Here is a 12195-nt window from a genome sequence, read left to right as displayed (position 1 = left end):
CGAGGATGGATGAATGGATGGATGGATGGATGGATGGATGGATGGATGGATGGATGGATGGATGATGGATGGGTGTATGATGGATGGGTGTATGGTGGATGGGTGTATGGAGGATGGGTGTATGGATGGATGAATGGATGGAGGATGGAATCGAGGATGGATGAATGGATGGATGGATGGATGGATGGATGGATGGATGGATGGATGGATGGATGAATGGATGGAGGATGGATGGAGGATGGATGGGTGTATGGATGGATGGGTGTATGGTGGATGGGTGTATGGAGGATGGGTGTATGGATGGATGAATGGATGGAGGATGGAATCGAGGATGGATGAATGGATGGATGGATGGATGGATGGATGGATGGATGGGTGAAGGATGGATGGGTGTATGGTGGATGGATGTATGGGTGGGTGTATGGAGGATGGGTGTATGGATGCAGGAATGGATGGATGGATGAAGGATGAATGGATGGATGCAGGATGGTTGGATGTAAGATGGATGGATGGATGTATGGAGGATGTATGGATGGATAAATGTTTCTTTTGTGAAAGAGAACTAACCTGTCTCCTCATCTATGGCAAATCGTCCAAGCCCGCTCCCATCACGAATGGAGTAGTGGATCTCTCCATCTCTACCGGCATCGTCATCTTCAGCACCAACTTGAAGTAGAGTAGTTCCAGTAGGAGCATTCTCTTCAACTGTTCCAGTTAAGGCGAAGTGTAAAAAGTATGGAGCATAGAGGTTTTCATTAACATCGATGACTTCCAACTCCACAAAGGTGACAGACAGAAGAGACACAGGTTTTCCTTTGTCTTTGGCTTTTACTGTGAGATTGTAGAACTGCTGAGTTTCATAGTCCAGTTCTTTAGTCAGTCGTATGGCTCCGCTGTTCCGGTCTAACTCAAACCACCCATTGTGGTCGTTAACCAGAGAGTACCGAACTTGTCCCCCCAACCCGAGATCTGGGTCCTGAGTTTCGATCCAGGCCACAACTGTTCCTAAAGGAAGATCCTCCAACGCCCTGGCTTTAAAGACACCAGGGATAAATAGTGGTGGACAGTCATTCACATCCTCCAAAATAACTTTCAAAATGGTGACTGAAGACTTGCGTTTTCCTTTTTCTGCACTGTCTCGAGCTTTAATCTTCAAGTCATAGGTAGGAACTAACTCTCTGTCTAGTTGGCCAGTGATATAAACAATCCCGTTGGTGGAGTTAATGTCAAACTGTGTCGTGCTCGTCAAGAGAGAGTAAACAATCTTCCCATTGGCTCCAAGGTCTTTGTCAGTGGCCTCAACCTGGATTATTATCGTGCCAATAGCAGTGTTTTCAGGTATGACTATTCTATAACCTTCTTGCAAAAACTGAGGTGCGTTATCATTTGCATCCACTATGTGGACAGTAAGCAAATGCCAAGCCGCTTTCTGTGGGAGGCCGAGGTCATAAATCGTGACGTTGAGGATATAGTGATCTCTCTTTTCTCTGTCCATAGGCAGCAAAACAGTGATCAGACCAGTGTGCAGGTCAATGTTAAAGCAATTATCAATGTTTCCATCTGAAATAGAGTACAGAATCTGACCGTTAAAACCTGTATCACTATCATATGCATTAACCTTAAAAACACTTGAGCCAACCGTTAAGTCCTCCTGGACAGCAATATCTGTGGGGAAAGCTTTATCAAACTGAGGTGTTTGCCGATTGACAGAGAACAGGTCAATAAAGCCTTCCTCGATTTTAGGCTTGGTACTAGCTTTGGACTTTTTAAGTAACTTTTCAGCTAATCTTTGTGCCACGTTAGTTTCTTTACATGTAAAATGTTTATAAAGAGATTTTCCGTGTACAAGTGATATATTGACAAACATAGGATCGGAAAAGTTTTCACCATCCGTGGCAGTTATCTTTAAACTTAAAATACTTAAGTTAGGATTTAACGTAGAAGGGGATTTACGCAATGAAAGAACTCCTGAATCAGGGTTGAGGTCAAAAAGCCCCAGCTCATTTCCTGAAATGATCTTATATTTGACTAACTCTAACTCATCTATATCAATGGCAGACATTGTGGTTATCACTTCATCTACTGGGAAGTCCACTGAAATCACCCCCTTGCATGCTACTTTCTCAAACAATGGCTTATTATCATTTACATTTTGTAGGTGGATTGTTACGCTGACTTCACTCTCTCGTCTGTAAGGCGATCCCCAGTCAGAGGCTCTCACAACAAACACAAACACCTCTGGCCACGCTTCAAAATCTAAATCTGTATTAGTGCTTATAACACCAGAAAATTGGTTAATTTTGAAGGGCAGCTGCTCCACAGAGTGAATGCTGTAGGTGATATATCCATTTTCCCCTTTGTCTTCATCAGCTGCGGAGACTGTTAATATCTTGGTCCCAACTGGTACACTTTCATTTACAGAAACCTCATAAAAAGACTGGGAAAATTTAGGTGTGTTATCATTGGCATCTTGAGTGGTTATCTGCACTTTAGCTCTGAGATTGCTGTCCACTTCCAATACCTCAAGATTGAAGATATCCTTAGATACATGAGTCAACCAGCGAGAGGTGGAGATTACACCTGTTAAGGTATTGATTTTAAAAAAGCCTGAGTCTGCAGAAGGTGTTAGGATATACTCTGCATCATCAGGTTCTGGCCTGATCTTAAAAAAACCCACAATCGTGCCAGGTGGGGAAATTTCACTAAGACTAACAACATAGAAGTCTTGCTCAAATTTAACCTCTGTTGTCTGCTGTTTTGGAAACGTTATATGGAGAACCTGTGGAGGGGACAATTGGGGAGGAAATCCCTTATCCTTAGCCTGCAGAGTTAAGTTACAACCATCAGGAAAAGCTTCCAACTTCATTCTCTTGGTAGATTTAATGGCAAATTCCTTTTCCTCCTGCTTTTCTATATAAAACTGTCCTGAAGGGTCCCCATCAATAATGCTGACTGAGTCAATTTCCCCATTTAAGCCCTCATCAAGGTCTTCAACAATAGTTATGGCAAACAGACTATTATTGTCCCACCTAGAAGTGCTGTGGGTGACTATAGTCATAACTGGAGCATGCTCATTAATCCGCTCTATGTGGACAAAAAGCTTGGCTGTGCTGCTAACCCCATTGTTTCCGTACAACTTCATGCCACGGTCAACTGCCATAATTTCTAAGTCATACCGGTCCTGTTCATCAACATTAAGCTTTCCACTAAGATAAACCACTCCACTGGTTGGGTGTACTGCAAACAAATCCATTTTGTCCTTGAAAAAAAAGTAAAACTCTCCATTGGAGCCGATATCTGCATCTGTGGCAGTAACTTGCGCTATGCTAGTCCTGAGAGGAGTGCTCTCTGCTATGGTCACAGAGTATGTGGTGGGGGAAAACAGGGGGCGGAGATCATTCATATCCAGAACTTGGATACTGACTTTAGTCCAGGTCTCAAGAAGAGCCTCTCCCTTAACATAGGCTTTTACCGTCAATACATAGTTATCTTGAATCTCCCGGTTTAAGATGGCTGCATTGCCCCCTTTGGTCCGTATTCGCAAGAAACAGAAGTCTCCCAGAACGTAATCTTCTGCTTTGAAAAGCCCTTCTTCATCCCCAGAGGTAATTCTGTATCGAATTTCCCAGGACCTTTTGAAAAGATGAATGCCCATTTTAATTTTACTGTTGGCATAGGTGCGTGCTGCTGAGTTTTCATAAACTGTTGCATGATAGACAGAATGGGTGAAGCTGAAGTTGACTGCATCCTGAGGAGTTTCATGGGTATGGCTGGCTGTTGGCTTGAATATCAATAATAGGAGCTGCAGACTCAGGCTGAGGAGAGGAACTTGCATGCCTGCCCATTGACCCATATTCAAATCTATCCCATCATACCGCCATCCTGAAACAGAAAAAAAGAGAAAAATGGATTAAGAAGAGTTAGACACAGAGGAACTTCCAACGGCATGGACAGACAACCGTTAACATTATTATCATTGTTATTCTTCCGGGAGTCACATAGATTCAATTAGATTAAATTCAGTTTATTTCTATAGCGCCGTTTCACAACACACATCACCTCAAGGCACCTTACAGTTCACCAGATCATACAGTCAACATTATTCAAAGTTTTCTATCTAAGGAAAACCAGTTGATTGCATCGACTCACTGAATCGAAGGCAGCCCCTCACACTAAGCATGGTTGTAGCGACAGTGAAGAGGAAAAACTCCTTTTTACCAGGAAGAAACCTGCAGCCGAACCAGGCTCAGTGTGAGCGGCCATCTGCTGAGGCTGACTGGGGTTAGAGGAGACAGAAGCAGAGATACAAAAAGACAGCCCTGTTCAGGAAACACACAGTCAGGCAGACAAGCTCCGAGCTAACTCCCAAGTCAGAGGATGAAGAGAGCGCATCCAGTTAGTCACAGTCAGAGAAACAGGACTGCAGTGAAAAAACAGGCCGATCTTGAACATCAATGAAGAAAGGTGTTGATGGCAGCAGCACAGCTGATATTTCTCTCCAGGATGGAGTCAGAGCCAAACAGGATCCAACGAAGCGAAGCTACTATGATAGATTTATTCAGATTTACACATAGCCATATGACAGAGTGGGCTGTGAGCTAATCCTAATCAAATTAAGCTATGAAGGTCACAGACAAATTCATTCAATAAGCTTTCTTTTTGAGGAAAAGCAGTTTTACAGATTGGCCTTGTGGGACACAGTGTGTAAAAAGAGCTCAATTATTCAGTTTACTATTGTACCTCAATTTTTATGAACAGATCAAATAAAACAACACATAGTTTGGTGGCAACAGGTGTGTCAGTACTGTTTCTGTATTTCATTTGATATTTTGTTGCCTGTTTAAACAACTCAACTCAGATGCATGTTTAGAGGGTGGTGCCTGGGCGTGGTCTTAGACCAGGCCGTGGTCTTAGACCTTGCTGTGGTCTTAGACCTGAGCATGGTCTTAGACCTCGCCGTGGTTTTAGACCTGAGCAGGGTCTTAGACCTGGGCATGGTCTTAGACCTGGACGTGTTCTTAGACCTTGGCATGGTCTTAGCTAAGACTGACAGACTGACGGCAACTATTACACTTGCAGTGACTGCGACACAAACATGGAGACTATGGAAGCATGTAGAGGTGGAGCCGCTTTCTTCTCTTTTTTATTAATGTAGAGACTCTTTATACACTATAATAAGAGCTACTGACAGTTCCTCTTGGTTGCAATAACAGGCAAGCCAACACAAAAAAATCAGATGCAGTAACCATGTTGTAACCTGATGAGGGCGCCCAACAGACATGTTGCCATGTTTAACATGTAGACACAAAAACATGACTGCAATAATTGCGAAATAAATTATCAAATTAATCTGATAAACATGTCTGCTAAATGTAGACAGCATTATAAGACAGCCGTATAGATTATTGACAAAAAAGAAAAGTTGTCTTTTAAAGCAAATACTTCGTACAGCTGAAGTGACCATAGTGAATTTGGTACAAAATGTTGCCACATCGTATAGTAGCTACAAACACATCATGTTACAGATTCAGGGGTCAACAGGTTTAGTGTGGCGTTATCCTACTGAGACAAAACGAAGACAGTGATGCCAGAGGAAGCGTGATGTTTACTTGATTTGTAAACTATGCTGAACTATTTTTTTGTAAATGAAGATGGCATTGGATTTTAACCGGAATAGCCCTCCATTAGGCAAAATAAAAAAAAAAACACTAAAATGTAGCAGTACACTGTGTAACAATATGCCTTTAGCTGACAGAAGTAGACTAGGATAATGTGACAGAAACCCTGTTCCAAGGAGTTGCCTCGTCCCTCGAGTGAGACTACTGATCTAATGTCGAGAAAAATCTAGAAGACCAAAAAGACCTAAAGCCTGGCATAAAATCTATGATTTTTTTGTTCCTTTCAGGCCGATTCTCCAGTTGTGCGAGAATTTTTCGACCGGGCAGTGTACACGAGGTAACCAGGGGCGATCAGCCTCTCAAGACCACCTCCTGATCAGGAATCATAAGGTTGTTAGAAAATCAAACATGTTTGAAATTTAGTCGGCCGTCGTAAGGTGGTCGTGGGCAAATCGCTCAGTGTGCAAACACGGATTCTTCTTCTTCATCTCATATGAAAACACAGAAGCATGGTGGGGGTGTTATGAGTGAAATGGAGTTCTTTCTGTAAAATTGACAGACCGTAGTAGCCACGTTTGCTCAGCCATGTCTTTGTCCAAATACTTTTTAGGGCTTTCAGCACAAAATTGCAAAAATTGCCAAGGCAGCGTGTTTCACTCTAGTGAGCTTCATATTCCTCTTCTACTGCTTTGGCTTCCGGATAGACGAGTCCGATTAGCGTCATCTCACTGCAGAGCTGAGTCTGACGTTGTATTTAGAAGCACAGCGTGAGCAGTAAGAAAAGCAAGAAAAGTGAAATGGCGTGCTCAAAGGTGACCCTGCACATTTACAGTAGAGGATGTTTGGCTCAACCTGCTGCTGTGAAGCAGGATTCTCCACCATGAACAGAATCAAAAATAAATATTGATCCAGGCTCAAAATGAGCACCTTGATATGTGCTTGAGAATGTCTTAGTCTCCATTCAAACCCAGGTTTAAAGCCTTGCAGGGCAGCCTAAAGCCCACTGCCAACATTAAGACAGAAAAAAAAATAAAAGGTCAGTTCAGGTGTTTTATTAAAAGAGAATTGTCTATATACCAAACTGAACAATTGTTATTTTCTACTTCGAAAAAAACTTTAGATTTTAAAATGTAAAAAAAAATTACATTTTTTATTTTTTTGAAGTCAATGTATAACATAGATGCATATACACCTCATTTTATTTCAGTGTTAAATTATGTTTAAAGTAACAGATTATAAAAAGAAATGTCTCCAGACCTTTACTGGTTGCTGATTTTCTTTATTCGGACCCTGCTGATTTCTAAGTTACAAGTTTCTAAGTTATAATGTTTAATGGTCTATAGTATAAAAAAATCTGTATCTGTATAATGGGTCTGTTTTATGTGTTGTCTTCTCAATTAAGATGGCCCCAACCTGTCTTTGCCTAGGGCCCCAGGTTCCCTAAATCCACCCCTGAATGTTACACAAGTCTTAATAATAAAAAATATATATTTCTTAACACACCAAACAAAAACATTAGCAAAGCTTTTGCTTCAACTGATCTCAAGTAGAAGTTGCTAAATGTATCTATCGCACAAGATAAAACTAAAATCTGCCAAAGTATTGACAGGCTGTCTGTCTACCTCAAGTTTGCCTCAAGGCTGTGTTCGTTCCCCTCTGCACTTCTCACTGCACAACTCTTTTAAAACAGTGGAGATGGTTATGGGCTTTAGAAAGAAATCAGCCCTGCCCTCCCTTATCTGCCTGTGCCAAAGAGGCACAGCAAAGGATGTACTTCCATGGTAGCTGAAGAAGTTCAGCCTTCCAAAGACAATAATGAAAGAGACAAAAACGTAGTAAAAAGGAGGAGAATTTGGATGCTGTTGTGGCCAAGCAGATTGAGAGTCGAAGGTGTTGGCAGTGTTACAGATACGCCAGCCTGCTGGATTACAATTGTAAGCCTGTTGGATCTATTAATAAAAACACAATCAGCTGATCATCAACAGGATCTACACTCACCGGCCACTTTATTAGGTACCCCATGCTAGTAACGGGTTGGACCCCCTTTTGCCTTCAGAACTGCCTCAATTCTTCGTGGCATAGATTCAACAAGGTGCTGGAAGCATTCCTCAGGGAGTTTGGTCCATATTGACATGATGGCATCACACAGTTGCCGCAGATTTGTCGGCTGCACATCCATGATGCGAATCTCCCGTTCCACCACATCCCAAAGATGCTCTATTGGATTGAGATCTGGTGACTGTGGAGGCCATTTGAGTACAGTGAACTCATTGTCATGTTCAAGAAACCAGTCTGAGATGATTCCAGCTTTATGACATGGCGCATTATCCTGCTGAAAGTAGCCATCAGAAGTTGGGTACATTGTGGTCATAAAGGGATGGACATGGTCAGCAACAATACTCAGGTAGGCTGTGGCGTTGCAGCGATGCTCAATTGGTACAAAGGGGCCCAAAGAGTGCCAAGAAAATATTCCCCACACCATGACACCACCACCACCAGCCTGAACCGTTGATACAAGGCAGGATGGATCCATGCTTTCATGTTGCAGACGCCAAATTCTGACCCTACCATCCGAATGTCGCAGCAGAAATCAAGACTCATCAGACCAGGCAACGTTTTTCCAATCTTCTATTGTCCAATTTCGATGAGCTTGTGCAAATTGTAGCCTCAGTTTCCTGTTCTTAGCTGAAAGGAGTGGCACCCGGTGTGGTCTTCTGCTGCTGTAGCCCATCTGCCTCAAAGTTTGACGTACTGTGCGTTCAGAGATGCTCTTCTGCCCACCTTGGTTGTAACGGGTGGTTATTTGAGTCACTGTTGCTCTTCTATCAGCTCAAACCAGTCTGGCCATTCTCCTCTGACCTCTGGCATCAACAAGGCATTTCCGCCCACAGAACTGCCGCTCACTGGATGTTTTTTCTTTTTCGGAACATTCTCTGTAAACCCTAGAGATGGTTGTGCGTGAAAATCCCAGTAGATCAGCAGTGATTGGATATCAAACGGCAATGTCCTGTCATAAAAAAAAAAGGTTAAGTAAAATTCCCTTACAACTCGTTAGTCTACTTTAGGAGCCTAAACTATACTCCAACAAAAAGACTAATACTTTGCAGCCCAAATTATCTATCCATCTCAGTAGTATTGACAGTAGAACAATGACAGAGGCACTGGTTTCTCAATGGCGTACCATCTGACATGCACACCTGTCTACAGCAGGCTTGATGATCATTTGTTTGCACTGATCAGGCAGGACAGGTTGTCCTTCTATTCAGAAACCAAAACTGTTTGGTTAAAAATAATCTGTCTGGGTTATTATTGAATGACCATAGATTAAGGGGAGGGTTATCTGCACACTGTAGTCAACAAAAACTTTCAAGGTTGAGGGAGCATCTTAGCAGTCAGACTTTTCTAAAATGTATCATGATTTCAGTAATTTCCATTAAAATCTTCTCTCTTTTTCTTTTTCTTGCTGCCTTTTTTGTTACGGACTGCTTTAAAAAAATTAATTCAAAATCCCTTTAATTTAATTATTAATCATATTCCTTGGAAAGAGGTGACCTGAGAGAGAAATTGACAACTGCTGCCCGTCGCGTCCCTCTGTCGGATTGTTGCCCCCATCTGTGTCCAGCCTGTATAAAGTACCACATAGTCCAAAATGTTTGTAACGAAAAATAATTTCATACAGTTATCTTTTTTTTTAAATCAAAATGAAACCAGTCCCTATATTTCCATGTAATTTCATTTAAAAAATTGTTTCTCATTTCTATTATTTTTTTGTTTTATACTGAAATACGTATGAACATATGATACACATATTCATATAAATACTTTTTACTTTAACTTTATATTTTTGCTATATTTTAATGTCTACAACCTTCCTCTTACATTACAAAAAGTTTGACTATTATTCCTATACAACTTACTTTGTTTTCATGTTATATATTTCCACATTTCTTTATGTAAGCTGAATGTTATTCAATGCGCAGCCCCATATCACAAAGTTAACTCCTTGAACATGTGAAACACTATTTGGTATTAAAGGAAAGGTTTCCTTTCTGATTTTTTATTGCCCTCCATACAGTTAATTATGATTTTGATATAACAACAGTGTACGATCCATTTGTTGTATAACTTGCAGCCATAAACAGGTAGGAGCCACAGGTTTTTGTTAGAGAAACCTTTACAGATAGTCATTCAAAAAAACAAACTGGACTTCTTTTTCCAAATTTGAAGATGTTTCGCTTCCCATCCAGGAAGCTTTCTCAATTCTTTACAGATAGAAACGTCAGTTAGGGTGCTTCCAGATGCCGATCTGATCTTAACCAAACAGGAATGTTCCACAAAACATCAAAAGTGACTTTAAACAGTTGTAAGTCTCTGGAAATATCTGAACCTATTTGAAATAAGACTCCAGCATCAAGGCAATGCTATGCTGATGAGGCTAATCCAACCCATATCTTAATTGAGGTCAGCAGAATGGCACTTTCAAAACAACTTTAAATGTTGGCTCAAATGCTTGTGAACCCTTTAGTTAAATGTTTGAAACACAAGGCATTAGTAGCCCATCAAATCTTATGCTCAAGCTGTAAGATCTGATGCCTGACGAGAAACTACTCTGGCTTTAATAAACCCTGCAGGTGGATTTAGCTCAGGAAAACCTACTGGAAGGCTTGGCACACTAATCTCAGTTTATCTGTAGTGTGACTCTGCCATCTGCAGGTCGGTTTAAAGCTGACCATAGTCTGTTTGCTTGTATACAAGCCATGTCAGGTTGTTTAGATATCAAAAAAAAAAAAAAAACACATCATAAAGAATCATTTGCAATGATCATCAGCTTTTCTGATGAAGTTTGAATAGTACACCATCGCAGCAGAAATATGTTTATGCTAAAAGCAAACACTTTCATCCAAAAAAAATGATCAAACGATAAAAGTTATGTAAATGCAACAAATCAAAACAGCTTGGCGACGCATGAAGGGTCGCTTCACATTTCTTTTTCAATTCGATTGTCTCATCCTGTATTATAATTTGTCCACAGTTTAAGTGTTTGACTCCCTGTTTTGTCACAGAGAGCCATAAAGTATTGAGAATAAAAAACAGGATAAATTTTGAAATGTCTCACCTCTTCACCTTGCCACTCTTTGGCCACGAAAAGCCATCCACCCCCTATCTTCCACCTTTATGTCAGGCCTTTTATTGCCTATAATTCTGTAGGTTTTATGTGATGTCTAACCGCAGCACAGACCCCTTCACACACTTTTCCTGTTCTCCCATCTTGTGTTTAGCTTTAATGCCAGAAGATAATGTGCTGAGCATAATGTTTCTACATTACCTTATTTAGGTGAACACAAATTAACTTCTTCTTCTTTGTCCTGTATATAAATGTATTTGCATATCCAATTAAAGGTGTGAGATATTCCCTGATGCAGTCTTGCGCCCACTGTTAGCGATGTACAAAGGAAATGTGTGAGCTCTCGAGTCACAGTTTCCTACTCCTGGATAGGGTTGGGCAATTAATTGCAACCGCAATATATTCGCAATTTAACAAAATGTAATTTTCAAATCAGAGTGGCACTAAATCTTTCTCACATTAAATTTAACAAGAGACATAAAGTAAATTTGTCACTGCAGCTCTTTAGGTGGCAGTTATACACTTAAAATGGGTTTGCAGAAACACAGAAAGGTGGAGAGTGGCAGCTAGTGGCACTTATCCATGCATATGAGTAAAAGCAAGCACTTTTTTACACAAATGTTATACTAAAGTCTTTCAACAATGGACTCTGGACAAGCAAGCTCTCAAGTTTGCAAAACAAATGAATAGTTTTAATAAAATATCTACAAGCTTGTCGTCACTGCAAAGCAAATTCGAGATAAAATCACAATCACAGTATTGGTTAAAAATAGTCCGAACTTAACCAGGGCCAAATTGTTCAGCCCTGGATAAGTTTATCCATTTAAGATCATCTCCTTATCAGTTTGTAAATCTGTACTGCTGAATATATCAGTGAATCGATTTTTATTTTTGGCATGCACATTACCTGTGACATGACAATAAACCCTTAGTGATAAAACAACAGAACCTGGCTTAAAGAAGTCAGGATTTACCATTTAGTTTGATAAATTTAAATTACCATTAAAGTGAAGCTGAGTATACAGAGATGCAGAGTGCAAAGTCGTCCGTGAACTGAAAAATCCATTAGCAGTTTCTTTAATTCTCTATTTCCTTAAGTTTATTCAACATTTTCTCTTTTAGAGAATATACAGATGAGAGAAAGTTTTTTTTGCCAATTGTATCAAATGCTTTTTAATCAGTGTAAAAATATGCTTATTTGCAAAATAAAAACATTATTGAAATTAAATGTATTGATAATCTTTATCAAATACTCATTATTTCCCTTTAAAGGAAAAGTCAGGTCAGCAAGGAATAACCGATGTATCATTATCTATACCTAAAACGAATACATTTGTGGTGATTTAATGAATTTAGCGTTAATACAAAAAAAAATAAAAACAATAATTTTCATTGCAATCACTGAGTCTGGGAGCGGCCATTTTTGCCCAAATATAGTAACCCCTCCCTCCT

General features: G+C 40.3%; 1 protein-coding gene across 7 annotated transcripts in view; it reads right to left on the bottom strand.

The window, feature by feature from the left end:
• The window catches only part of fat3 (FAT atypical cadherin 3), a 117787-nt gene that overhangs the window by 86600 nt on the left and 18992 nt on the right, over window positions 1–12195 (bottom strand). For all 7 annotated transcript variants that reach the window (XM_015387947.1, XM_015387949.1, XM_015387953.1 and 4 more), the window contains exon 2: window positions 568–3882. In XM_015387947.1, the coding sequence (XP_015243433.1) occupies window positions 568–3853 (3286 nt within the window). In that variant the 5' untranslated portion in view covers window positions 3854–3882. The remainder of the gene's footprint in view (window positions 1–567; window positions 3883–12195) is intronic.

Source organism: Cyprinodon variegatus, unplaced genomic scaffold, assembly GCF_000732505.1.
Source record: "Cyprinodon variegatus isolate N-32 unplaced genomic scaffold, C_variegatus-1.0 Scaffold408, whole genome shotgun sequence".
Taxonomy (NCBI): Eukaryota; Metazoa; Chordata; class Actinopteri; order Cyprinodontiformes; family Cyprinodontidae; genus Cyprinodon; species Cyprinodon variegatus.
Note: the sequence above shows the minus strand (reverse complement) of the source record. Positions and strands in the feature narration are given on the sequence as shown.